The following is a 25,932-nucleotide window of genomic DNA, read 5'->3' on the forward strand; positions in this document are numbered from 1 at the left end:
GGACCCAATTCTGACTGCTGCCTTCAAATGTTGCCATAATACACTAGATAAACAACAATAACATCAGTAGAAATGATACCAGAGGGGGGTGGGATTTATGGGGGTTTTTTTTGGAAATGGGGAGGAAGCAGGATGGCACGCCAAACAAGAGACATACAACAGTTAGCTATCTTGCAGGTTCACAGACTTACCTTGAGGGTGTACGGCCTCCTGAGGAGATCTGATGTGTATCCATGCAGCGCAACCTGCTCCAACCACCTTCTTAAGAGACTGCTTGTCCCCGATTGCTCAGGGAGTGCTCCACTTTACACAGGAACAGCACACAGGGGTCTGTTTGGCCAGGCTGCCATCTCCAAACTCTCTTACAATCCTTGCTCTCTCCTCCATCACAAGGTGGAGCTACAGGAGAAGCACAGGGCTGCCTCTTAAAACTGCCCTGATTACAGGTGATTACAGATGTCTGGATTTCTCCTCTCACTGGATCTCCTGGTAGCATTCACTCCCTGCCTGTTAATGGGGGAGAGGGCGGGGTGAGGCTGCAGAGGGAATTCTAGTCCTGCCAGTGGAATCAAGGATTCACCCCACACAAGACAAGAGGGTGCTAGTATAGCCAGTGCTTAGGAGCCCTTGAGATAGCTACCCAAATACACATTGATCCCCTCAGGCTCTCTGAGTGCTCCCCAGCCCCTTGCCATCCTTTGGGATCTTGGACTCCTGCCCTTGCCTGGGAATCTGCCCAGGCCAGTCATGCTTGTCAGTGCTACTAAGCAGATTGGCCATTTTGTCCCTTGTGCCAGGATGACGACCCTGGTGTATCACAGAATATCAGGGTTGAAAGAGACCTCAGGAGGTCATCTAGTCCAACCCCCTGCTCAAAGCAGGACCAATCCCCAACTAAATCATTCAATTTCCCCCCCTAAATGGCCCCCTCAAAGATTGAACTCACAGCGCTGGGTTTAGCAGGCCAATGCTCAAACCAGTGAGCTATCCCTCCCCCCAGTGACAGAGGCCGTCCTCAGTGCAATTCACTGTGTGGCAATGCCCATTCCCACCCCAACGCTCTCTCGCCAAGTGGGAAGGCCGGGGCAGAGGGGTGTCAGGATTGGGTGGGACAGGCTCTAAGGGGGCTGCCCCTGGCCGAGGTGAAGGAGGGAAGCCACATTATGTCCTGTATGTGTTTCTTCAGGTCAGCTATGCTGGGGAGAAACTGGGACTGCAATTGATCTGGTGTTGCCATTGCCCAGGTGTCCTTTAGTCCCATGTGTGTTGCTGTTGCCATGGCATCATAGGTGTTGTGGTTGCCATGGCATCATGGGTCTTGCTGTTGCCATGGTGCCACCATCTGCCTCTGCACTGTTTCCATGTGACTGAATTTGATTAATTTTCAGTTTTGACCAAAAATTGAGAACTTCCCCCCCCCGCCGCGAAGTAAAGGGTTAACAAGGGAAGTTCAAATTCTGCCCGCCCGTGACCTCTGACCCCAGCACCCTGTGCCCTCTGACCTCCGAGCCGCAGCAACGGCTCGACTCCGCCCGCTTCGAGAGACGCGTTTCCATGGAGGCGGTTGCCAGGTAACGGGACGCGGCTTCCTGCGCAGCCGGCACCACCCGCCCCCCGGGAGCCCCGCCATGGACGCCGAGTCGCTGACCTACGCGCTGGACCTGGTGGCCGGGGGCGGCGCGGGGCTGAGCTCGGAGAAGCGGGCGGCGCTGCGGGCCTCGCTGCTGCTGCTGCGCCGGGACTATCGCTTCGAGCAGGTCCGGTTCTGGGGCCGCATCCAAGGCATCCACGGGCCCTATTACATCGCCGAGGGGCTGGGGGGAGACCGCGCCGGGCCCAGGAGCCGCCTCTACAGGTGTGTGGGTGGGGGTGGGGGTGTGCGGGGGGAGGGGCAGGAGCTGTTCATACAGGTCGGGGGGAGGCTGGATCCAGGAACAGCCCATAGAGAGGTGTTGGGAGGGCAGGCAGGGCTCAGGAACTATCCATGCAGGTGATGGGGACATGGGAGGCTGGACTCAGGAGCTGTCCATACACGGGGGAGCGCAGACTGTCCAGGAACTATCCATATAGTCCCTGGAGGGGCACCTTCTTTCCAGGATTTGTCCATGCAGGACACAGCAACGGGTTGCGGGGTAGCCTGGGCCGAAGAGTTACTTCTGCAGCTGAGAGGGGCTGCAGGCGGGGACAAGCTGGTTTCTGTATTTTGCCTCTTACTGTGACAAGACTTTATTATGGTGTTTTATGGTGCTCATCACCATAACATCTGAGCACCCTACAAACCCTTCATGGTTTTCTCTGCACAATTTCCCTATGGGAAGGGGATTTTACAGAGAAGGAACTGAGACACAGAAAAGTATGGAAGCTTGCCTAAGAGTACGTCTACACTGTGATGAAAGACCCATGGCACAGCCATATCTGGCTTGGGTCAGTTAACTTAGACTCACGGGACTTGGGCTGTGGTGAGTCTAGGGTGACCAGATGTCCCAATTTTATAGGGACAGTCCTGATATTGGGGGCTTTTTCTTATATAGGCTCCTATTACCCCCACCCCCGTCCCAATTTTTTACACTTGCTATCTGGTCACCCTAGGTGGGTCTTTTATTGCAGTGTAGACATACCCTTAAGTTCACACAGAGAAGTCCGTGGCAGAGCTCGGAATAGAACCCAGACCTCCTAGTTCTTTAACCACAAGACTTTTAAAAATGTCTGTGTGATGCTGGCTGTACAATGTAGTATTGAACAGCAGCTTCCATCCTTGCTTTAAGAAGGCAATCAGTTTCTATCAATGCACACCATTGAGTCTCTCTGCATGTTACCTGTTTCACCAATGGTTCTTGCAAGGTTCCCAGTGGGCTGCATTACATCTGAAAAGGAGGGTCCCTGTGTTTCAATAAGCATTGCCCTTTGTTGTGTTTGTGTGGCTGACAGCTTGAACTGTGTGGAGTGGAGTCTTCTGCCACCAGCTACTGAGGAAATGATCACACAGACTGCAGGGCTAAAGGGCCGTTTCCAGGGGGATCCATCTTATGAGTATGATCCCACTGAGAAGAAGGGGGAAGAGAATGAGAGAATATATGAGGAGGAAGGTGGGGTAAGTACAACAGGCCATTTTCCAGACCTGTCTTCTAAGATGTCCCCTGACACAGTTGTTCCCAGCTTGAACTGAACAAACTTGAAATTGATACTTCTTCCTGGTAATAAACCTATACCGGTTCCCAGTCTGCTGCCCTTCCCAACCAGCTGTGAATGCTTTAATCATCAAGGGAGTACAAAGTGTTACACTTGCAAGGATCCCATCATTCATAACCAATACATGTTTGAGTGGGTGCCACTGAATGGGAGGAGTTGCAGAGAAGCAGGCAGTGCTAACTGGTGCCCCCAAAATATTGGGTACTGTTGCCTTAGAAGAAGAGGGATAGTAGTATTTCAGTCTCAACAGGAGCTCAACATAGCTCACATCTCCTTTAAGGAAATCCCTGTTCATATTGGGATGAACATGCATTTCCCTGATTTCTGTCTCTATGGAACAGCAGCAACTTTCATTGACCACTTCAGCTAACTTTGGAGTTATAAATGGCTTGGAAACATCCTCACTTCTTCTTTCTGTTTATATGAATTAATTGGATTAATTTCAGATATTTTTATGTAGCATTATTTAACATTGGCATCTTGTCTCATAACTGTGCCTGACACTTTATATAGAAACTGAACACACAATTGCTATTGCTTATAATCAAATGGCCAAATTCGGAATAATAGCTACTGCCCCAGTGGGTTTGACATGTCTACTCTTAACAATGTTCCATGTTATACTGTTTCACTAAGAATATGTGAGGTGTGATTATTCTCATAATCACATCAAACTCAAGATGATGACTGTATTGTGGTTCCTACATGCACCCTGAGTTTATTTCCAATAAAAGAAACAATGAAAGCTGTGATTTAATATTTGTTTATTTTTCTTTAAAGCCCATGATCAAGGAGGAAATCCGTCTTGTAGCTACGATAGATCAGATAGATAAGGCAGTGGGTATCATCCCACGGGGTGCATTTGTGAAGACCCCGCTTGGCCCTGTCCACAAAAACAGGAATTTTGAAGGTAAATCCACATAATCTATATCAGGATTCAGATGCATGTCTGTACTTTGAATACAAAAGCAGTAAGAGAGGTTTACTTTCTCCTTTTAGCTGGTATTCTGGTTCCTGGCTTGTTCCTCTCCCTTGACTTGGTGAACAGAGACTAGTGAATCCACTACTGCTGAATCCATTTTGGTTCATCTTATGGAACTGTTAACAGAGTTAACAAAATCACTAATACAGAGTGCATAATTCTGAGAGATGGGAGGAGAAGGACTCCAAATCACCAATGGATTTGATTTGGCTCTGAGTCTCTAAAGTTACTGAGCATAGAGTTTCCTTTATGCAGGGGTTCCCAAACTTGGTTCGTGGCTTGTTCAGGGTAAGCCCCTGGCAGACCGTGAGACACTTTGTTTACCTGAGCATCTGCAGGTACGGCTGCTCGCAGCTCCCAGTGGCCATGGTTCGCTGTTCCTGGCCAATGGGAGCTGCGGGAAGCTGTGGTCCGGCCCGTGCTGCTTCCCGCAGCTCCCATTGCCCAGGAACGGCGAACTGTGGCCACTGGGAGCTGCGAGCGGCCGTACCTGTGGACGCTCAGGTAAACAAAGCGTCTTGTGGTCATCCAGGGGCTTACCCTGAACAAGCCGCGAACCAATCTTGGGAACCTCTGCCTTTATGCTATGGTCCATGGAGTGTCTAGCAGCATTTGGTAGTTGTAGGGCTAGAGGAATTCTCCCTCTGATTGCAGGGCTCACAGAGAGATTTGTCTTGTTCAGCACCCATTGCTTATCTGGGACTGAAATTTGCATTGCCTGCAAAATCTCCCCCAACACTGTGAGGTCATCCATTTCCAGCAGGTCTCTGATCTTTCTGTGGAGCCCATGGGACAAAGCTGGAGAGAGGCTGTGGTTCTGCTGTCCACTCTGGATTATGAACAAGCAGAGAGATCTTGATATAATGAGTATTTGATCAGGTATAGTGCTAATGGTCTCCAACTGTTCATACTACAGGTCTGTCTCTGACTGAGGCAAAAAAGTTAAATTCCTATTTCCACTTCACTGAGCCTGTTAACCTGAAGAACAGAACACTCCTGCAAAAGGCTGACCTGGACCCATCCATTGACTTCCTGGACTCTCTGGAGCATGATATCCCAACAGGTAAACAGACTTTTTTAAGAGATTAGAGTCAAAGGATGGAAGGAAAGGGATAATCTCCTAGTGGCCTTCCAGATCCGAAGTGGACTAGGCCCAGGAGTTCTGTGGAGCTGGCATGCTCAGAAGGAGCCTTTTATCTGTAATAATGGTCTCAGTTGAGCCACATTGATTTTCAAAGGAGCTCTGTCCAGCACACAGGAATATTGTGTTTTGATCCTCGCTCAAGAAATCTTAAACATTTACAGTGCCAAGATTCTCCTGATTAAATATAAACTGCAGTAGGATTGTCACATCCTTAATAGAGGTAACTTCTCCTGACCCCTATGTCAGCACTCTCCTCCGCTAGAGCTCTGCATTCTCTTCTGATTAGGAAGGGGTCTGTAGCAGCTGGTGCCCTGCTGGGGCAGATAACACTGCTAGCGATAGAGGGTAGTTTATGGGGTTTGAAGTATTTCACACCTCCCATCCCACCCTATATTGCTCTCCTTATCTAAATGGGCTCTCATTAACTCTAAACTCATATCTTTGAGAGGCTGGGTTCAAACTTTCCTTTGATAAACTGTAGTAGAAATGCTGCAGTGTGTAATAATCTGTTACACTGGCAGGATAAAACAAACTACAAGGAGAAAGAGGGACTACATGCATGTGTATATTACAGTGTAGGTGTAGTTCAGATCCCATCAGTCTGGTGGACAGTCTTTATTTGTTTTCTTTAATGTCCCCCAGAAGACTCATTTGGCAGAATCTTTCTCTAAAAAGATGCCAGCAGGTTGGATTTATGATAATCTTCTGTCTCTGAAACTCTGGCCAGGATCTAGTTCATAGTTTAAAGGGAGAGTGAATCTTTATAAGTCCCACATGCTCTGCAGATACATTCCTTGTTGCTGTATTAGGTTTGGAAGTTCACCTAGATCTACAAACATGCACTGGTTTCAGAGTAGCAGCTGTGTTAGTCTGTATCCGCAAAAAGAAAAGGAGGACTTGTGGCACCTTAGAGACTAACAAATTTAAAATGCACTGTAATCCTTATAAAACATTAACTGCTTCCAGTTTCTCACTCTTTATTTCTGCCTGTGTTTTGCTGGCTTGTTAAATGCTTCTGGCTGGGGCCAAGGATTCCAGTGTGGGATATTTCCTTGTCCTGATGTCAAAAGCTCTGGTTGCCCCAAAAGCCTGGATTTTGGCTTGCCATTTTATCTCCCTTCTAGAGTAGCTATCTGTGTAAGCCTCCCTTCATGGCTGGCAGAGCTGAGAAGTGCCAAGGATGTAAATAGTTTCCCAGACTTTGCCCAAATACATATATTTTGTGCTCAGACTTCCTCTGTCAAAATGTAACTTTTGAGCAGAGAATGATGACATTTCAGCTGAAATTCTGTAAGTTTCAGGAAATACTGAGTGAGTGTAAACAGGAGTAAACTGTCATTCAACTTTATTGGGAGTGCTGCTACTTGTGCCATGATCCAGAGGTGCAGCCTGAAGAGACTGCAAGGGCTTGTCTACATGGCCCAGCAAAGCACACCAGAGGGGTGAGATCTGTCAAGTACGCTAATGTGCTGTGCACTGTGACTGCCTTGTGTTGACCTGCTGGTTCTAAAAAGTACGTAGCTTGCATTAACGTACTCCTGTTTGAAACAGAACTACATCAACGCAAACTAGGTACCTTTCAGAGTGCACCAGCTGGGTCTACATGGGGCAGTTAGAGTGAAACACATTAGAGCACCCTACAAATCAGACCCCTCTAGTGCGCTATGCCAGTGCTGGGTAGAGAAGCCCTATGTCTGTCTCTGCATATAGGTCTCCATTGATTTTATAAGCCTATCCTCTCAAATAAAAAAAGGAACAGTGTATGTAGAGATCTGTAGTGTCCATATGTTGCACCTTCTTATTAAAGATCAGGAATATTGTGGATCACCATCCTGAACAATGCTCGAGGGCTGTAATCCCTGCTCACCCTGTGTCTTTCCCACTGGGGACAGTAATCTCTTCTTCTGAGGCTCTAGAGAGTATACCTCTTAATGTTGAGTTTCAAGACATCTTAAATGGCCTGGCATTGGCTGCACTGCTATATTTGCCCATTTGTCTCAGGTTTTTACTTACATATCTATTTCTTCTTCACAGAAGGTCAGGGTTGGAAGGGACCTCAGGAGGTCATCTAGTCCAACCCCCTGCTCAAAGCAGGACCAATCCCCAATTTTTGGCCCAGATCCCTAAATGGCCCCCTCAAGGATTGAACTCACAACCCTGGGTTTAGCAGGCCAATGCTCAAACCACTGAGCTATCCCACCTAGTTCTCTCCTACATCCATTCTTCATTGAGCTGTATTGCTTCATGTTTACAAAGCTTGGCTCCTAGATGCCTCTGAAGAAAGGTAATGAGGAGTCCTTGTGCGACAAGGACTCCTCGTTGTTTTTGCGGATACAGACTAACACGGCTACCACTCTGAAATCTGAAGAAAGGTGTTAATCTTATCCTAGTGTTGTAGCAGCAATACTGTGCTGTAGTTCAGGTTCTGTCTGGGTTTCTCTTATAGACCCTTCTCTTCTGGGGTTCATGTTCCAGCTCTTTCTGAATCCCAGGGTACAAGTTTGTAACCTGATGGTGAAACAGTTAGATTTTAACGTAATGGTTTATATGATATGCTACTTTCTTCCCTAGTGCACCATTTGGAGTTCCTTAATGTTAATGTGGGGATTATAATTCAGATTCCCAGTACAGTGTTCACACCATTATATCATACCTCTCTTGCACTGCTGTTGCTGACCCTGTTCAGTGAACACAGGTCCTTCAAGCTCAATGCTGTCAATGAAGCTGGTACCTTTCACCAGCACTCCAGAGTATCTCATTCCAGGTTGTGAGAACCCAATCTTCATGGCTTGCCTATTGCTTCACTGATATGTGTTGTTGCCACCAGTCCAGGAGAGAACACTCTCTGCAGAGGTAACAAAGACGCTCGCATGCAATTCAGCTCATCATCTCTATCAACAGCAGAGTTTGTGAGGATTGAGGTCAAACCAGGAACTGACTGAAGGAGAGAGAGCTTAAATCTGGGGCACTGCTTGAAAATGTATCCAGGGGTCAGGCCTGTAGTTATTCTGTGAAGGCCAAGAAATCCAATACAGTATAACTGCAAACAGGCCCAAGGCAAAGCTGAACAGAATTCTTTACTCATTCTAGAACTGAAACTATAGAGCCAATGCAGGAGGCTGTGCATCCGTAGAGCCTTCCATGCTCCACTAGAACAGAGGCAGCAAGGGCAGTGGCGGTTGGCTGAGAGCCTGAGGGCTAATTTGCATAACATATAGCTGATTGCAGCTATCTTCATCTGTAATATGCAAAGGCAGCCTGAAGAGACTACAGGTCCCACCATGCAACTCCTCTTCTGGTTCTTCAGGACTAGGCCATTTGTTGGTCACACCTCTGTGTTAGACATGAAGGTGGCTGCTTTGTAGAGCTCTGGTAGCTACATTTGACCACAGGCTGCATTTTAGTCAGCCCTGGGCTAGAATGTGGGGGTCAAAGAGGGGAGAGGCAAATAACACATTTAGTTAACTGTAGCTACCTGAGGTTACTGTAAATGTGAGTTGTTGCTGTCTCTTCTGGGAAGGCTGTTGTTGCAAATCTAAATGCCTTTAGTGGAGGTGATTCTCAAAGGCAGCTCCAGCCCAGGTGCAGCTGTGCACTTCCTAACAGAAGAGTTGGCCATTGTAGGACTTTGTGTGGTTCCTGCACAAATCCATCTTATGTTGCCTGTATAAATCCAGTCACATTCCCCTGCCACTGCTTAGACTATAGAGATGATTCTTATAGGATGAGCCCATCAGGATATGGGAACAAGGCAAATGTTGCTGACAGGGTCAACAAGGCATGCAGCCTCTCTAATTGCTTCCCACAGCATGCAGACCAGTCCCAAATAGGAGCTTTGAAAGTTAAAGAGACCAGCTCATGCCCTGGATGAGCATGCAGTTTGCAGAGTTTTTTCACTCTATTTAAAACTTGGAATGGGTGCTTATTAAAATGAGGGGACAGATAGCACAGGGCAGAGCCAGGCATAGTGCAGGTAGATGCTATGCAAGTTTCCTCTGCACAAATCTACCAAAGTCCTTCAATCTTGGCTGCACCCCCCTGCTGTTCCAGTCTGGGGTTCTCCTTCTCCACTCAGCTCTGCCAATGCACCTCAGTCCTGACCTACAGCAACTATGGCCATTCCTGTCCTGGACTCCTTCCACACTGCTCAGCCAACCCTCCCAAACTGAAGCATCCCTGCCTTTCCAGGTCAGGGTCTCTCTTGAGCAGAGATTGTCAAAGCTCAGAGGTGGGTAACCTCAAAATGTATTTTTGTTGCATTAAAAACTGTGATTGGGGTTAAGGTTACCCTCTTTCCCTTGATTTGAAACTAAATAAAACTCCATCCTTGCTCTGCCTACCCTCCACTTTATTGCAGACCAGGCCTTTCCCCTCCCAAGATGGAACAAAACCTGTGTTAGCTAATTAGTCAGGTTTCCATGTTTGGTTCCTCTTTGTTTCTCTGGCAGGTGCTCATGCAGCTCTCATACCACTAGTTTATTTTCTAGAGCTTCAGATTGGTCTTCTTTATTCCATTTGAAGCCATCTGATCAGAATAAGGTACATGCTATGTGGTACTTGGCTTCCTGCTCTGCCTCAGTCAGGTACGTTGAAAAGTGGATCAGCTGAGTGGGAGCTGTATGAGTAGTACCCCCAGCCTGCATTGACCCTAAAACTGCAAGAGCTGCTTAAAGTATGAGTTTCCATGTCTAAAAGCAGGCAAGTAACAAGTGTAATTGGAGCAGTCTTATTTTTCATTGAATGCTGAGAATTTATGATGGCTTCCAAATGGATTTCATTTATAAAATGTTTGAGAATCGCTGTAGTGGGAAAGAAGCTAGACAGATATGGGAGACTGGAAAGTTGGAGGCAGAGTGAGGTTTCTATATGAAGTCTAGGAGGTGGAAGGAAAAGCAGCTAACACCAGATTAATAAAACACACAGTGGTAAGAGCAGGGAACCAACTGCAGGGGTGCAGCAAGCAGAGTTCTATAATGGGGTCCCTTGCTGCCCTTATCTTTAGTATAAAGGTGATACCTAAGGAGACTACAGGTCCCAGCATGCTGTATTATCTATCTGTCTAGTTATATGTATATTTCCATAGCTTAGCCAGCGATGCTAATTCTCATGACTGTATTGTGAGTCTCATGATATTTGATGCTTTTCTCAAAGCCCCCACCTGTTAGAGGAAAGCGATCGTGTGAGAATCTCATCTCGCTTTTTAAAAAAAAAAGTAATTTCTGGCATTAATGATCATAAAGAAAAGTATGAAAATGTGAACCCTACAGTCTCAAAAACCAGAAAGCAAATAACAAGCCCCAATATGTATTATTTTTTTAAATCTTACAATATTTAAATGAACCTCTTGAATTTTGGAGGCCTCTTTCATGATTTCTGAGCATGTGGTGGTGATGATACTGATAACCACCATCATGGCCGTCCCTAGGGGGTTGCGGGGCCTGGGACATAGGGACTGAGTTTCTAATCTGCCAGGGGGTGGTCCCCCTGGCTCCGCTCAGGCCCTGCCCCCACTCCACCCCTTCCCCCAAAGCCCCACCCTGCTTCTTCCCACCCCCACTCTGCTCCACCCCACCTCTTCCCCACCCAGTTCTGCTCCTTGCACTGCGCGCTCTGTGTCCTCGCTCCTCCCGCCAGCGCCTCCTGATGCCGCGAAACATTGGATCCACAGCAGGCAGTAGGTGCTGGGAGGGCGGGGGAGGCGCTGATCTGCAGGGCCCACCGGCAGGCAGGAGGCGCTGGGGGGAGGGGGAGGTTCTGGTAGGGGGGCTCCTCCTCGCCCCTCCCACCCACCTGCCTGCCAGCCACTCGCCTCCCCATTTGCCTGCTCACCCTGCTCGCCCACTCACCTTCTGCCTCACCTCCCCGTCCTCAGGGCCCCCCAAAGCACGGGGCCTGGGGTGGTCGCCCCGATTCGCCATACCCAAGGGACAGCTCTGGCCACCATAGTATCTGATCATGCAATTCTCCATTTAGATCCAAATGGCTATGCTGCTGGAGCATTGCATGCTGGGACCTGTAATTTTTGCTGCCATATCTCTGTATTAAAGGATAAGGTTGTCTGGTCCAGTCTAAGCAGAAAATTTGCTCGATTTTATGCATGTTAGGTGTAGCCTTTGAGATTCTGGCAAGACGTCAACGTTGGGCAAAGTTTGGGTATCCTGGGTACCAGCATTTCAGAAACTAGTGCTGAAACAGTTTTTCACATAGCAGGAGGCAAAGGAAAGAAGGTTGGAAAGAGAATGATGATAATTCTTAACATATCTATCGAACTTTCAGTTGACCTAATACTGTACAGATATGAACTAATAGTCACAACGAGGAAAGGAGAAATGTGTGAGCAGATTTCAACTTCATGGGCATGACTGAGAACTGAAAATTAATGGGGGCTAACTACTGATGGACAGAGACTGTGTACACAAGTGATTGGAGAGGACAGGAAGGGGCATGAGTATCTGATGTGCAAAGAAGGCTTAGGAGGAAGTGAAACAGGAGATCCTGGGGATGAGGAATACAGTTATTTTATGGCTCAACCCCAAGGAAGTAAGTTGACACTAAGAATTTGCTACTGATCACTGGATCAGCTAGAGAAGAGCTGTGAAGTTAATGGACATCAAAAAAGGCTGTGACAAAAACCAGTGGGGCAAATAAGGGTGTTCAGCTCCATATCCCTTCGCTGGAGTTCAGCAACAGGAAGCGGTAAATGCAGTGAAAGACTTGTAGAGACGGTGTAGTCTGGCTTTCCTTGCACAAAATGCAGTCTGCTAAAGATGGAGGAGTGTGGGGAAAAGAATCAGTGACACTTGACTAGTCTCTTGGTGAGAGTGAAAGGGGACCCAGTTGAGATGCAGTTCCTTGCAACCTGACCTAAACCCAACATGATCCAACTACAAGATTGGATGAAAACAACCCAAACATCTTGGGCTCAGGTTGTCTCTGATCACCTCCTCCTGCCCAAGCGATCAGTGTGGCAGGGGCTGTGTGGCCTGCTCCGCCCAACTGCTGGCTCTTTGCTGAGCTTTCTGTTTGCTGTGGAGTGTGTGCGCCAATAAGTGGCAGTGCCTCTCACACTGCAGCACACACAGCGCAGCAAGGCAGCAACTGCCAGCAGCAGTAGGGCACAAAGCTGCCACTACCAACCCCATGGGGAAGAGATGGCCAGAGACGGATCATGGGCATTGAATGTGGGGTGTGGGGAAGCACCCATCGGGCCTAGCCACTGCTGTCTCAGCACATGGGGGGATGAACTGAGATAAGACTCCGTGTGGTTTAACTGCAGAACATTATATTAGAGAGTGGTTTTTGAGGAGGCACCCTGCTGGCTCTATATAGGCAGGATGGACCAAGATGGGGCTCCTTGGCCTCTTTCTATTTCAAGATTCACCAGGGGGATGGGGAGAAGGAGAGTACTTAATGGAATCCACATAAACAGAAACTGCTCTAGCTCCTTTCCAAAGTAAGTGTTGGGGGAGCTGGCAGCTACTCGTCCCCAGGCACCACCACTTCACAAGGAAGTGTTGCTGCCCCATAGTATTCCTGATGCAGCACTGCATATGAAGTGGTTTGTGACTACCACTTGGCCCCATGCTTGTGCGTTACCCTATCCTTAAACTCTCCTGACAATAGCCTGGTGAAATCAGGGATGTAATTGCCTCTGAACTTGGCTTGCACACACTTTATCTGCACACTGAAAGCCAGAATTTAATGGGCTTTGCACACGGAGGAACTGCATTCTTGAGCAGGAGATAGAGCCTCTCTGTGCGTTTGCTTCGGCCACGCTCATAACATCATTTTGGTGGTGGTTTCATGGCGGCCTGGAAAGCCCCAGGTGCTGGGAGTGACAGAGCCAAGAGACATGAACCTGCTTTATCTCCAGGCATTAACACAGCTAATTAACTCCCTTTCAAAGGCCCCCCTGGGGTGATTAATCCCTATCAGCCTCCATCTCCAGCCATTCAAAGAGTCTGTGTCTGCTGAGGCATTTACGGCCCCCAGCTAGCCTGCAGAGTGCAAGACAGCCTGTTATCGGGGCTCTAAGACAAATGGCTGCCTATCTCCCCAGTGGCCTTGCAAAATCCAGGAAAGTGCTATGCTGTGCTGGCCACCTACTTTCACCCACCCTCCCTTCTTTGCTAACGTTTCACAGATGTGACCTGAGCCCACCCCTTTCATTGCTTAACAATAAGCAGCACCACCCTAGCCCTGTGAAAGCTGAGTGAGAGCACTTTACTTTTCAGCCTGCCAAGAGCCACACAGGGACAAGGCTTTTCAAGCTGCTTCACTGAAATCCAAACTAAAAGGCCCATAATGAATGAGGGGGCAGTGCTAGAAAGAAAAGGATGCTTTAAAGCAGGAGTGGCCAAAGTATGGCCCAAGTTCTCCAATGCAGCCCATAGCCATCCTTATCCCCAGAACAGAAGGGCGATCCTTGGAGACTATGTCTGACAGCCTGAGATACTGCAGCCCATGGGGATACTTGCCAGTTAGAAGGCTATTTTGGTTAGGGTGACCAGATAGCAAGTGTTAAAAATCAGGATGGGGGTGGGGGGTACATCTACATAAGAAAAAGCCCCCAAAATCGGGACTGTCCCTATAAAATCGGGACATCTGTACACCCTAATTTTGGTAAACAAGCAATAACATGACGACATTGGTCAGTACAGCTGACGAGTGTGCCCAGAACTTTTGGGAGCCTCCAGAGCTGGGAATCAGACTCAAACAGCCGGAGCAGTGGGTTACAGGACTTGACCAAGGCACTAGTTTTGGCTGTACTGTACCTGGTTTCCTCTGTTTAACAAAAATCAAGCATCCATGGGGTAAACTGCTATACCTCATGTCTTCCAGCAGGGGACAGTATGGCATCAGTATCAGTGCTGAGTACATTGTAAAAGGAAACCATTGAAAAGTAAGGTTTCAGAGTAGCAGTCGTGTTAGCTATATCCGCAAAAAGAAAAGGAGTACTTGTGGCACCTTAGAGACTAACCAATTTACTTGAGCATAAGCTTTCGTGAGCTACAGCTAGCTCACGAAAGCTTATGCTCAAATAAATTTGTTAGTCTCTGAGGTGCCACAAGTACTCCTTTTCTTTTATCAAAAAGTAAAATGAGCAAGTCTAGTATTGAAGAGAGCTTCAGACTTTTTCTGAAGAAGGTGAGGACAGAGAGACCAGACTGCGTCTGATATATTGACCTGTCAGAGAAGAGCTTTATCTGTCCCCCTTCAGATTAGACAACTTCCAAGAAGGGCTGTTGGGATTTTGCACTAGTGTACAAGTGTGCACATGTGAGTGAGAGCATGCATATGTACAGTTCCTCCATAATTTTCCCCTTCAAAGGCTCCACATCAGCCCTACCCATCCTTCTTGCCAAGTGGAGAGGAGTCTGGAGTCGCTTCAGACTTGTCAGTGCCACTCCCAAGGGAGCTGCTCAAGAGTGATACAAGATGTTCCCTCTTCCTGGAGCTGGGCACTGCCAGCTGAGGAGTTCCGGACTGGACTGGAATCCCTCATGTGGCAGAGCAGCAGGAGAACTCCAGAGGCAGCTAGCATTACAGTTTTGGACTTGCTGTCCACAGTCTGCTCTGATTTCTGGAATGATGTCTGTTTTCCTTGGGCTTGGGTTCTGTGCATAAAGCAGTGTATTTACTATCTTTGGGTCCCAACTCTACATCACTTCAGGGGGCTTGTTTAGCCAAAGGCCTTGGCTGAGTTTATACTGGAGCAGGATTGTCCATCAACCTTTGGGCTGTGGTGGAGGCTTTCACCGTCCCAATTGCTACAAGGCGATGACGAAGCCAGAGACAAAGAGTCTTTGCAGCAACTTTCCAGGGATTGTATTTAAAGTTCTTTCTTCCTCAAAAAAAAAAAAAAAAAAAAATCCCCACTCAGTCTCCATTTTGGTTCCTGGTCTCTTGTTCATTCCACTTTTGCTAATGCCTTTTTTGTTGACCTGACAGGAAATGCAGGAATAGCCTCTTAGATAGAACCATGTGTTCTGGTTTATTGCCACATAAATCAGTAGCGGAATAAACCTTATTCTGGGGAATGATGAGACATTATATGAAGGTGAAGCGCTAGGGCAGTAACAGTGTTACTGGACGTTAGAGAAAGCTTAACCAAGACAGCTTTTGCTAGGAACAATCTGCATCTGATGTGGCTTCACATGAGATGTGGCACACTGTGCCTGCTCCCAGGTTGGCATTGACGTCAGCTGCATTTATATTGTCTCCTAGCTATTTATTATTTTAATGGCCGCTCAGGGTAGCAGAGCTGTGCTGCATGCCCCGCAGACTGCTCGTGCACAGTTAAATTCTCTCTTCCCATCCCTGACCTATGGAATTATCGTTCATTAGTTTGACTTCCCCGCAGTTCCCATCATAGGTGACTGTTAATGCCACAGATTACGGAAGAATAGCTGAAGATTTATCGTGCAAAAATAATCTGGAAGCAATGGGACATATCTTCCCCCTCTGGGGCACGATGCAGAAGGGATGGAAGGAACAGAAATCCTACTTCTTTGGCTGTAGAACTTGTGGAAGAAGGGGAGTCAACATGACACTGACCTGTCCCTTCATACCCTAGAAACGCTTCTATACAAACATCATGTGGGTTGGGGCTTTGAGGGTTTACGGGATATGTGGCTGCCTGGAGAGTGGAAAAGTTTAGGGACGTCACCTTGTGACACAATTCCCTGTGAAAATGGCAAACCTACAGGGAAATTCCCACTAAAGTTAATGCAGAGTCTGTTAGCATGAAAACTCCCAGATTCTGACCCATGACCTCTATTCCTACTAGGAAGGGGAGGGAATAGTCTGGGTGTGCGAGTTGGGATCGGAGGGGGGTGGGGGGAACTCTTGAGCTCCTCTTCTAGTCCTGCTAACTGGATGAGTTGGGAGCTGTGTGAGTGGCTGCCTCTGTGTAACTCTTCCCATCCTACGGGTTTTTCCACAGAGCTGTGAATGGGATATGCAGGGAGTGCACTGAGTCTGGATCACAGTTTGTGCTGGTGCGTGCTAACACAGAAGCCAACACACAGTCCTTTACTGCAGGATAATTTCCAACATTTGCCCCTAATCCATCCCCTACGTGTCATAACTACATCCTAACAGTGGCCAACACTTTTTGATCAAGTGAGGTAGAGACTTACAAGGCAGCCATAATCTCCTCTGAGTCAGACAGATATTCTCCGTTGGTTAAGAAAGAGACAGTGACCGAAAATTCTGAGGGGAAGAAGGATCCTAAGGCTGAAACAAAGCTGCCCATTGAGCCTTTTCATCGAACTGTTAATCTTTCTTTCAAAAACGTCACATTTGTTCAGTAACAAAAGCTTAAAAGAAGCTGAATTGAGCCTGAAAACCAGCAGCAAGATTTAGAGGAAGCGTCTTTCATTCAGAGCAAGGAGGGGTGAGAGACTCCTTCTTTTTCTTGCCTGTAACCAATGGGATCACAGGAATCCACGAAGGTGACGGATTAATGCAGGGGCTCCCCAGGTAGATGCTACGTGACTTCTGGCACGCTCCAAAAACGTTTCCACAGCGACCAGCTGAGCAAGAAATATGGAGTGTGACGGAATCCAACGGAAGCCTGCACTTGAGGAGGAGGGTGCTTTGCAACTCTAAGAGATTCCTAAACCCACCATACAGGGCCCACGATGAAGTGACGGGTTGTAGTAATCAAAATCACAGCAGCTAGGAAGAGACTGGCATTGTAAACATCCTACCCCCTCAGCTTTAATTCTGCTGTTTCCCAGTGCAAGGCTCCATTCCAGATCCCTGTTCCTGAGCCTTTCTGTGCAAAGTCTGCATCCCTCTCTTTGGCAGAAATTCAGCTAGTGGGGGAATTTTAGCCCCTTCCTGAAGATCAGATGGTGTTAGACCAGTAGGTCTAGCTGGGCTGGGTGTGAATCTCACAGGCACCTGAGCAATGTGATTCTGGGAAGCAGGGGCTCCTCCTTGCCATAAGAAAGCAGATACCTTGTTTTTAACTGAAATGCTTTATCTTTTGTAATGAAAAATAGTTCACAATAGGAGAGAAAAATGTAGAGAGAAGGCCGTGAAGTGAAAACTTTTCCCCTAGAACTTTTGGGTGTAATTGCATTTAGGTAACAGGGATGTTGCAGGCATTAGGAACAGGCAAGAACCCTTTTTGGTAACATTCTACTCTTTGTAGGCTCCGCTTTCCTGCCTCTGGTGGGTTTTTTAATACCATTGAACCTCTGGCCAGGCTGTGTTTTAGTTTAGTTTTTATTAAGAAATTCAAACAGGGAATTTTAAATGTTTGACTATAGCTGAACATGTGGGATGCAGGTGGCACGTTGGGCAAGTGGGAGAGATTCAGCTTGCAGCTGGTGAGTGGCATGATGGGGCTAAGCCCCACAGGGAGTAGTAAGGATTTGCTCTACAAAGCTAGTGTGCAATGTGAGAATGCTCGTGGGCATAGAATTCCACCAAGAGCTAGAGTGGGGAACCCTTTCCTTTCCTTATGGCCCACTCCTTTGCAGTTAGCGACAGTGAAGTAGGAGTGTGAAACTCTCCCCAGTGTAGGTTTTTTGTCACTGGTAGAAGTGGAAGCTAAGGGTGATGTAGGTGTGGGTGATGCACTATCAGAGCTAAATGCTTGTGGCTATGAAGGATGTGCGGTTGCTTTAGAAAGGGAACCTGGCCATGCTGTCATGTGTATGGATATTAACATTTGTGTTGTTGACTATGTTTTTCCCCCAGAAGTGGCAGAATTGCAGTGGTGTAAGGTCGTCTTATGTGTGATGTTAGTGGTGAATGCAGCTATGCTGTTCCCTCTCTAGCCATAGGACCTTTCCTCCTTTTAAGAGGAGCTGGTGCTGTCACTTCTATTACCCTGTAGGGACCTTTTAGGACATGACGCCTCTGTATCAGAGTCGCGTTCCGTATAAAGCTGCCTTTTCTCAGCATCACCCCCAAATGAGGAGCATTGAACCACTTCCAAAGTAGCTGTGCAATTGGAGGTTAGCTTGAAAGTGGCCCATACACTGGTTGGGAAGCTCTTCTGCAAACAGCATTGTTTAAAAAGCCTCTCCCACTACAGTTACCCTTGCATACTCCCTGTTGCTCTGTGAACAAGGTTCAGCCCAGAGCTGAGACAGACACGGAGGATGAGACAGGGATTTCTATCTGTGATCGGAAAGTAAGAAGCTGAGAGGGAGGTTGACTTTTGAAATGCAGCCCAGGTATCCTGGCAGCTCTCAAAGGGCCATAAAAGAGGCAGTGGTTTAACACTGGTTGGTTGAGCTTCAAAACATTTTATTGTTTGGAAAGATGTAAGGAACTCCTCAACATTCCTGTCTGTGTTTGGAGGGGCGGAGGCTGTAGTCTGCTCCAAAGAGGGAATAGGAAGCTCCAGATCTTCATCCAGAGGATATTTTTCCCATGCTCTTTCCTCCCACACAGCAGCGCCCTCCCTTCCCTTCTGGAGCTGCGACAGGCAATAGTTTCAGCACACAGACAGCGCTTGACTTATTTACCTTTGGCGGATGCAACTTAAAATGTAAATTGTCCTTTTTTCCCCCCTTCATTTTAAAGAACAGAAACTTAAACTAAGCAGCATTATTGTGGGAAGCTTCTGCCACAAGCTCAGTGATTCTCCAGGCCCCTGCTTCTTGGGGAACCACTGCCTAGTTACTACCAAACTGTGGAGTCAACCCCAGGTGAGATTTAGTTACAGCACAGGCCACATCTGACACAGAACTGTGGCTTACAAACAGTAGTACTTAATGCTAGTAAAAGCCACTTCTTACTATTAATTCTTACTATTAATTCTATTTACATTTCCCCTGCAGTACAAATGATTTTTGTATTTCCCTAGTACCCTCCATGTGAGAACCTGATAAAAGCACTTATCAAACTAATGAATTAAACCTCAATCTTCCCATGAGGTAGGCTTTAGCTCTATTTTACAGAGAAGGAAACTGAATGAAGTACTGAGTGGAATAACTCACATAGGCTCGTGCTGAGTCAGTGGCAGGAATAGAACCTAGGAGTTCTACCTCTTTCTTCATCTTATACTTTAACACAAGACCAGCCTTCCTCCCAGATGTGACCTCAGTGGAGGGTCGGTTCACAGCACTAGGAAGAACCCCAGCATGGTGTGAATGAAGCATTTAATTTTCTTAATTCTCGGGAGCTGTTGTAATACCTTCTCTCAAAGGGGAAAGAAAGGGATATTCTTCCCATTCGACTGCTCTCTGATCGTGCTCAGATGCTGGTGATTGACTTCTAAAAGAGCAGGCTTAGGGTGATCTATGACACGCTTATTTGGAAAACTCCTGCATGAAAAGGTGGGTTTTGCACTGTTGTATCAAGATGGTGAGATGTGAGCTCAGCCTGCTCTCTGGTGAATGAGAGCTCCATAGTTACAAATCCTCCACGGAGAACACTCCAGCCCCGTGCTTTCTGAGTTCAAACCTGCTCTCTCTCACCGGAAGCATCCTTTTTTGAGTGCATCTCACACAGTGGGCTATGGAAAGTCAGGCTCTAAGATAGCAGAGCCCCAAATCCACTTAAAGCTAAGGACAAAGACGTCAATATGATCTGAAATTTGATTAGCAGGTAGGGTAGAGCGCAGAGCTCTGTTTTGATGTCATCTCCTCAAAAGGCAGACAGCCACACAGTTGACCAGTTTCAGTTTCTGAATGGGCCTTTAGCATCAGTCCCAAGTAGAGAGCATTGCAGAAATCCAGTCGGGAGGAGATAGATGCATAATGCACCGGCTTGGGCTGTATAAGGGTGGAATGGCTACAGCTGTCTGGCCATCAGAAGATGAAAGAAAGCATTTCTGGCCACATCTATTCTGGCATTTAAAATACATAACAATGGTAAGCCTGCTCACCACTTTGTGCATGGGTGAAGAGATAATCTTAGTGGATGGTGAGACCATAGTTCCAGGAAATGCATCCTCCCACCAACCAACATCTCCTCTGTCTCGTTAGGCTTGATCTCGAGTCATCTACTTTTTGTCCTGAGCCGCATTTCACAGGGGTCTGAATCATTAGGAGCACTGCATTGTCTGCATTTGTCAAGGCGTAGGCAAAGTGGGGGATCAGCTGCACAGTGGTGAGATGGAAGAGTACAGCATCTCAATTCTTTCAGTGGCCACACAGACATGAAATAACAAGACTGAGTCCTGTAAGCTGCCCATCACAGCCCTCAGGGATCTAGCAGAAAGAAGTGAACCAAGCCACCCATTAGGTACAGACTGGGGCTTTTTGCTTGTTCTGGAAGCAGCAATAATTGATAGACTCTCAGTCTAGCTGAACTATGGGCCAGTAGGAGCCTGACAGTTCCAGCTGCTGTCTTTCTGATTTGGGCCTGATGCTTTATAGCTGCTTCTTGTTTGGATCGGGGAGATTTACCAGTAGCCCTTCTCCCCATGCATTTTACCTCTCTCTAGCCCAGGGGTGGGCAAACTCTTTGGCCTGAGGGCCACATCGGGGTTCCGAAACTCTATGGAGGGCTAGGTAGGGAAGGCTGTACCTCCCCAAACAGCTTGACCCTGCCCCCTCCCACTTCCTGCCCCGACTGCCCCGCTCAGAACCCCTGACCCATCCAACCCCCCCTGCTCCTTGTCCCCTGACCGCCCCCTCCCAGGATCCCCCACCCCTAACTGCCCCCCTGGGACCCCACCCCCTATCTAACCCCCTCTGCTCCCTGTCCCCTGGCTGCCCCGACCCCTATCCACACCCCCACCCCCTGACAGGCCCCCTGGGACTCCCACACCTATCCAACTGCCCCCTGTACCCTGACTTCCCCCTGGGATGCTGGTGGCACGGCAAACTGAGGCTGCAGGGAAGGAGGAACAGCAGGGGAGGGGCCAGGGGCTAACCTCCCCAGCCGGGAGCTCAAGGGCCAGGCAGGACAGTCCCATGGGCCATAGTTTGCCCACCTCTGCTCTAGCCATTGCAGATTTGGTGTCGCAACCCATGTTTTCTTCTCCAGGCAGTTCCTGGCCCCTAGCGCTGAATCCTAGTTAACACTCCTGCCACCTCCTCTCTGGTGGGTTGTTTCCAGAATGTCCTGTCAAGTATAAAACAAATAGCAGCTCAGAGCTTCTCACTTCCAGGAGAAACTGCATTTTCACACTGGCTCCTAACCTTCTCAGCAAAGCCAAAGCACAATTAACACTGAAACTAATCCCCACTCTAAAGGTGGAGCCAAGAAAGGCTCAGGAAAATTAACCTTTTCTATAAATCACTCAGCGCTTGGAGGCAGCTCTGAAAAGTGTCCCTGCCTTTCACTTTTCTCTTCTTTCCTCTCACTCAGGACCTACAACAGGGCAAATCTTCCATCTTGGAGCTGGAAATCTTTTCTCTGTCTTCACGCAGCATTCTGGGAAAAGAGTCTAGCTCCTGACCAGTTGTGGATTCCTGTTCCCAAGGCTGCTAGAAGCTTGGATCCAAGGATTGAGATGAGCAGAGCAAATTGCTCCAGGGCTTAGTTCTCCATTCCAAGTTAGCCTCCTGAGATCAGCTATATAGCTAGCTCAGGTACCATATAATAATAGCAGAATGCCAGTGCTGCTTTAGTTAAGGTTGAGAACTGCTTTCTGTTTAAAGGTCGACTTAACTGGATTGCCTTGAAATCTGATGTGCTTCATGGAGCCGAGGGGTAGAGTCAGTTATCCAAATTTGGGGTCAGTTATGTAAGAGGTTCTCAAGAAATAGCCCACTGGAGAGAAAAAAGAAGACGCTATTTTTAAAGTTGACAGAGTCTACCAACCTTTTTGTGTGCAGACATAGGATCAAACCATGCCTGTGATCATGGCCAAAATGGTGTCAATCACTCATCGTTTACCCCGACTAGTGCAAGGCACCCACTAAGCCCTTTGCAGGAACACAACTGAAAACAGTATTTGAAAGAGAGTTTGGCATCTAGATACGCATATACTTAACACTCGTGAGCCAAACAGATTACACTTTGAAGACAGACAGCCCAAGACAGTTGCTAGCCCGCCATAGCTCATCAGACCTGTGTGACTCAAGGGGACATCAAACTTGAACAACACTGAGGCACTGTAAATTCAAATCTGACACTTGCCAGAAATCTGGGGGGAGGGGTGGAGGGGGAGGAGGAATAGGCATTGCTACAATCTGCCTCTGTCAAAGGTTTTTTTTTTTAGTTTGGGGAAATGTAATCTGCATACAGCAGAAAACTCAGAAGGCATTCAAATTATTTTTGAAAAGAAAATAAATGACAGGTGAATGTTTGGGGGAGGAAGGGAGGGAGGGGAGGGTGCAGAAACAGAAGAGGAAAATGGGAATGAGTGGGAGGGGAGGGGAGAGGGGTTGAGGTGCTCAGGTCATGGGGGAGGTAAGTATTGGGAGGGCTGCTACAGAGGTGCATGTTATGGGTTTAAAGTTGCATAGCTGTGTACCTTACCTCTGTATTTCCTGGTTTTCAGAACTTTACATTCTGGAAGGACACAAAATACCAGCATGCAACCTTAACTCTGCATTAACCATTTTTTTTTTTTTTTTGGGGTCAGTGGGTACACAGACCAAGCAGGCTACAGAGCCCCACGTTAGAATATCTGCTGCCTCCCTTAGCAAATAGGGCCAATAATAGAATCTGCTCTTAGGCTCAGATCACACACCGGTACCTCTCATCACACCATAGCTGTGGGAAAATGCTGAGTGAAACTAGAGGGGAGTGCCTGGAAATAGAAAGGCAGCCTGGAGTGCTAGGGTGAGTGGTGTGGAAGGGTTCAGAATTCTTTGTCCTCCTGGTATGGCAGATCCTTTGATATCCCCAACACCCATAAGGTAGCAGAGTCCCCACTGTGCTAGCTCAGCCTTGTGCACCATTTAATTCACCTCCCTGTGCTAGCCAGGCAGCAACCCATTGGGATCGCTCCTTGATCTTAGCACATATCACTGCAGGAAGGGTGTCTTGCATTTGTGCTGACTCTCAGCAGCCACATTGTTGTTATGTAGGATCCTGGAGCATCCAGCTGGAGAGGGGAGGCAGCCTGGTGGTTCTGAGGAGCTTGCTGTGGCCAGGACTGACATTCTACCACATCCCCATGACTAAACAATATGGCTATATCTACCTTGGCACAGGTGAGAAGAACATAGACCTGCCCTTCATGCTGTGAATTGCCCACCCAAGCTGAGAATTCAAGGGAAGAGGTGTCACATTTAGATTTTATACTTGGGGATTTGCAGTTATTGTTTGTTCTAATAAACCTGTGTGAAATCCTTGCACCTGTCAGCAGTTTTCTGTGCCCCAAAAAGAATCCTGAGGATTTCCCTAATGCCTCACTGTGTGTATTCTTAAACCTAGGCCCCGTCTGAGTGCTCAGGCATTGTGTGCCAGATCTTATTCCTAGGCAGCGTGAGCAAAGGTTGATTGTAGCATGTGAACATAAATAGAAAATAAGGCTTCTGTCTTAGTATCAGAAGGAAAAGCTGCTGCATTCTAGGTCTTGCCTACACTCAGGGCTCCACACTCCACCTTGTGCTCGGTGTGGGTGTTGAGGAGAGAAGGGGGTCTCTTTTGTTAAAAGTAGAGGTCCACCTTGCTCACTGCTGGCAGAAGTGAAAGACCCAACTGTACAAGAGTCAGTCTGTTGTGCTGGTAAATACTGTGCTCTCAGATTCTGCCATTCAGGGTCCACATGGTGTACCACTGCACTTGTCTCACCCAGTCATTCTCCCACTATCACATTGATGGCTGATTTGGGTTACCCGCCATAGAAAAGATGCCATGGAAGTGTGTTTATTCTAGACACAATGTGAGTAGCGATCGTTCAAAGAGAGCGGAAAGGGACAGAATATGGTGATAGAGCTCCTAGCCTCCATTTTCTGAGAGGCTCAGCTAGAGATTTTACCTAAGGATTCAACACACTTAGAGTCAACACTTACATTTTCCCTAAAGCCAAGGATCCAGGCATCTTGCACTCCGCCTGGCCTGAATCTAGAGCTTCCTTTTCACAGACTCAAGCCCAAAAGGATCATTTTGGTCATCTAGTCTGACCTGCTACACAACACAGGTCATTGACTCTCCCCCACTTCTCTTGTCCATGGTGGTAGATGGTAACAGACGGTCCTGCCTAAGCTAACACAGCACTCACCAGCACAACAGAAGATAATAAAAAAGGGCTACACAGCCTGGCGCCTCAGAGGTATGTTGGATAGAGGGAGACATAGCAGCAATGAACCCTAGTAAATTTAATCTTGCTTTTGCATCAGGCCCATACCTAACATTTTGGAAGTAGGATTGCTCACTAAGGTGAAAGCCAGCTGTGTGTATGAACTGTACAGGAACAGAGCTACAGGACAGACAATGATGTATAAGCTCCAACCACACACTGTTCCAGGCAGCAGCTGCAACCATGACAAGAGTGGCTCTCAGCAAGTTTACACGGAAGGAGAAGAAAGACCAAGGATGTCAATGTGTTTTGTATTTGTCAGGAACAGGAGTTACAGTGAGCCAGTAAATAATGCTAACAGGCACACAGTGAGACACAATCATGCCAAATGCCTGCCTGCCACTGTCATGTGTTTTCTGCCTCAGACTAAAGTCATTACACACTACTCAAATATTCCACTTCAGCACTGATTAACACAATTTCCATCACTCCTGATGTGGTAGCAAGGAGAAGAGAACTTTTCTTCAGAGTCAAAGGTTGTAGGGCTTGGGCCAGTGACAGATCAGATCTGAGAGGTATTCTCCTTCTAAAGCTTCCTGCTGCAAAAACCCCCTTGGGTCGTCACGAAGCAATGATCCGATCCTTTCCTGCTTTTAAATGATAATCAAATGTCACCCCTTGTTCTACCTGCACAGGAAGGCAATGATGACGAATCCTGCATGCCCCCAAAGGAGCAGATGGTTGCTTGCTCGCTGGAGACAATGCAGAATGCTAAAAGCAGAGATGCTTGGAATCAGGGTGTCGCTGGGGCTGAGAAACTCAGAACAAGGGCAGAGTGGCCTGCAGAACTGTGATCCATTGGCTGTGCAAGTTCCGCTGTGCCTCAGTGATTTAAATAAATAGGCTTCTGCCCATAGTTGATGTTATCCATCAGCAAGGGGTGTCCAACACGGAAGGGGACTCTGCACCACTTAGGACCCCTCTTCCAGATGGGCTTAGCAGATCTGACTGACCAGCGGGTAAGATACCTGTAAAAACAGAAGCAGAAAAGCACCTCAAATTTGAGACTGATAACTGAGAAAAGGCTTTGGCTAAAGCAGGGGTGGCCACTGCCACCTTTTTGTTACAGAGGCAAGGACTATGAACACCAGAGGACACAGTAAGCAAAGCTCCCCACTGGATCAAGGATCACTGAAAGGGAACACTGCATCCTGGGACTCATAGGCTGTACCTCTGTATGGAAGACAATGGCAACTGCCATGAGCTCCATTCTGTGTAGGTGCAGGCTCCTGGCAAGTTATCCATCTGATCCCGTTTGGCTAAGTTTGAGCATCCAGTTCCTTACTGTATCAAAAGCCAACTCTAAATTGCATGACCATCCAACCCCCCCGTGCCATCTTATTGGGAAGATACCAGCTCCACAGCCAGCCTGAATAAGGCAAACCCAACTCAGTTGAAAGTCTCCAAAGATGTTAGTCTATTTTCATTAGGTAGGCAGCTATTTCT

The 25,932-nt window shown here is 47.6% G+C and overlaps 2 protein-coding genes across 3 annotated transcripts in view; one reads left to right on the forward strand and one right to left on the reverse strand.

Annotated features, from left to right (window-relative positions):
• Positions 1-1,628: 1,628 nt before the first annotated feature.
• On the forward strand, positions 1,629-23,430 carry RSPH9 (radial spoke head component 9). 2 transcript variants are annotated; one of them, XM_077811899.1, is made up of 5 exons: positions 1,629-1,855; positions 2,929-3,091; positions 3,970-4,099; positions 5,088-5,234; positions 23,270-23,430. In XM_077811899.1, exons 1-5 carry the CDS (start codon positions 1,629-1,631, stop codon positions 23,428-23,430), a joined length of 828 nt encoding a protein of 275 aa, XP_077668025.1. The 2 variants fall into 2 exon arrangements, with proteins under 2 accessions (XP_077668025.1, XP_077668026.1); XM_077811900.1 differs by having other exon boundaries at positions 2,929-3,086; positions 4,010-4,099.
• Positions 23,431-24,721: 1,291 nt separating this feature from the next.
• MRPS18A (mitochondrial ribosomal protein S18A) overlaps positions 24,722-25,932 on the reverse strand; it is a 30,114-nt gene continuing 28,903 nt past the window's right edge. Inside the window, exon 6 of the mRNA XM_077813579.1 lies at positions 24,722-25,454. Coding sequence (XP_077669705.1) covers positions 25,310-25,454 — 145 coding nt within the window. The 3' untranslated portion in view covers positions 24,722-25,309. The remainder of the gene's footprint in view (positions 25,455-25,932) is intronic.

Source organism: Eretmochelys imbricata, chromosome 3 (assembly GCF_965152235.1).
Source record: "Eretmochelys imbricata isolate rEreImb1 chromosome 3, rEreImb1.hap1, whole genome shotgun sequence".
NCBI lineage: Eukaryota > Metazoa > Chordata > Testudines > Cheloniidae > Eretmochelys > Eretmochelys imbricata.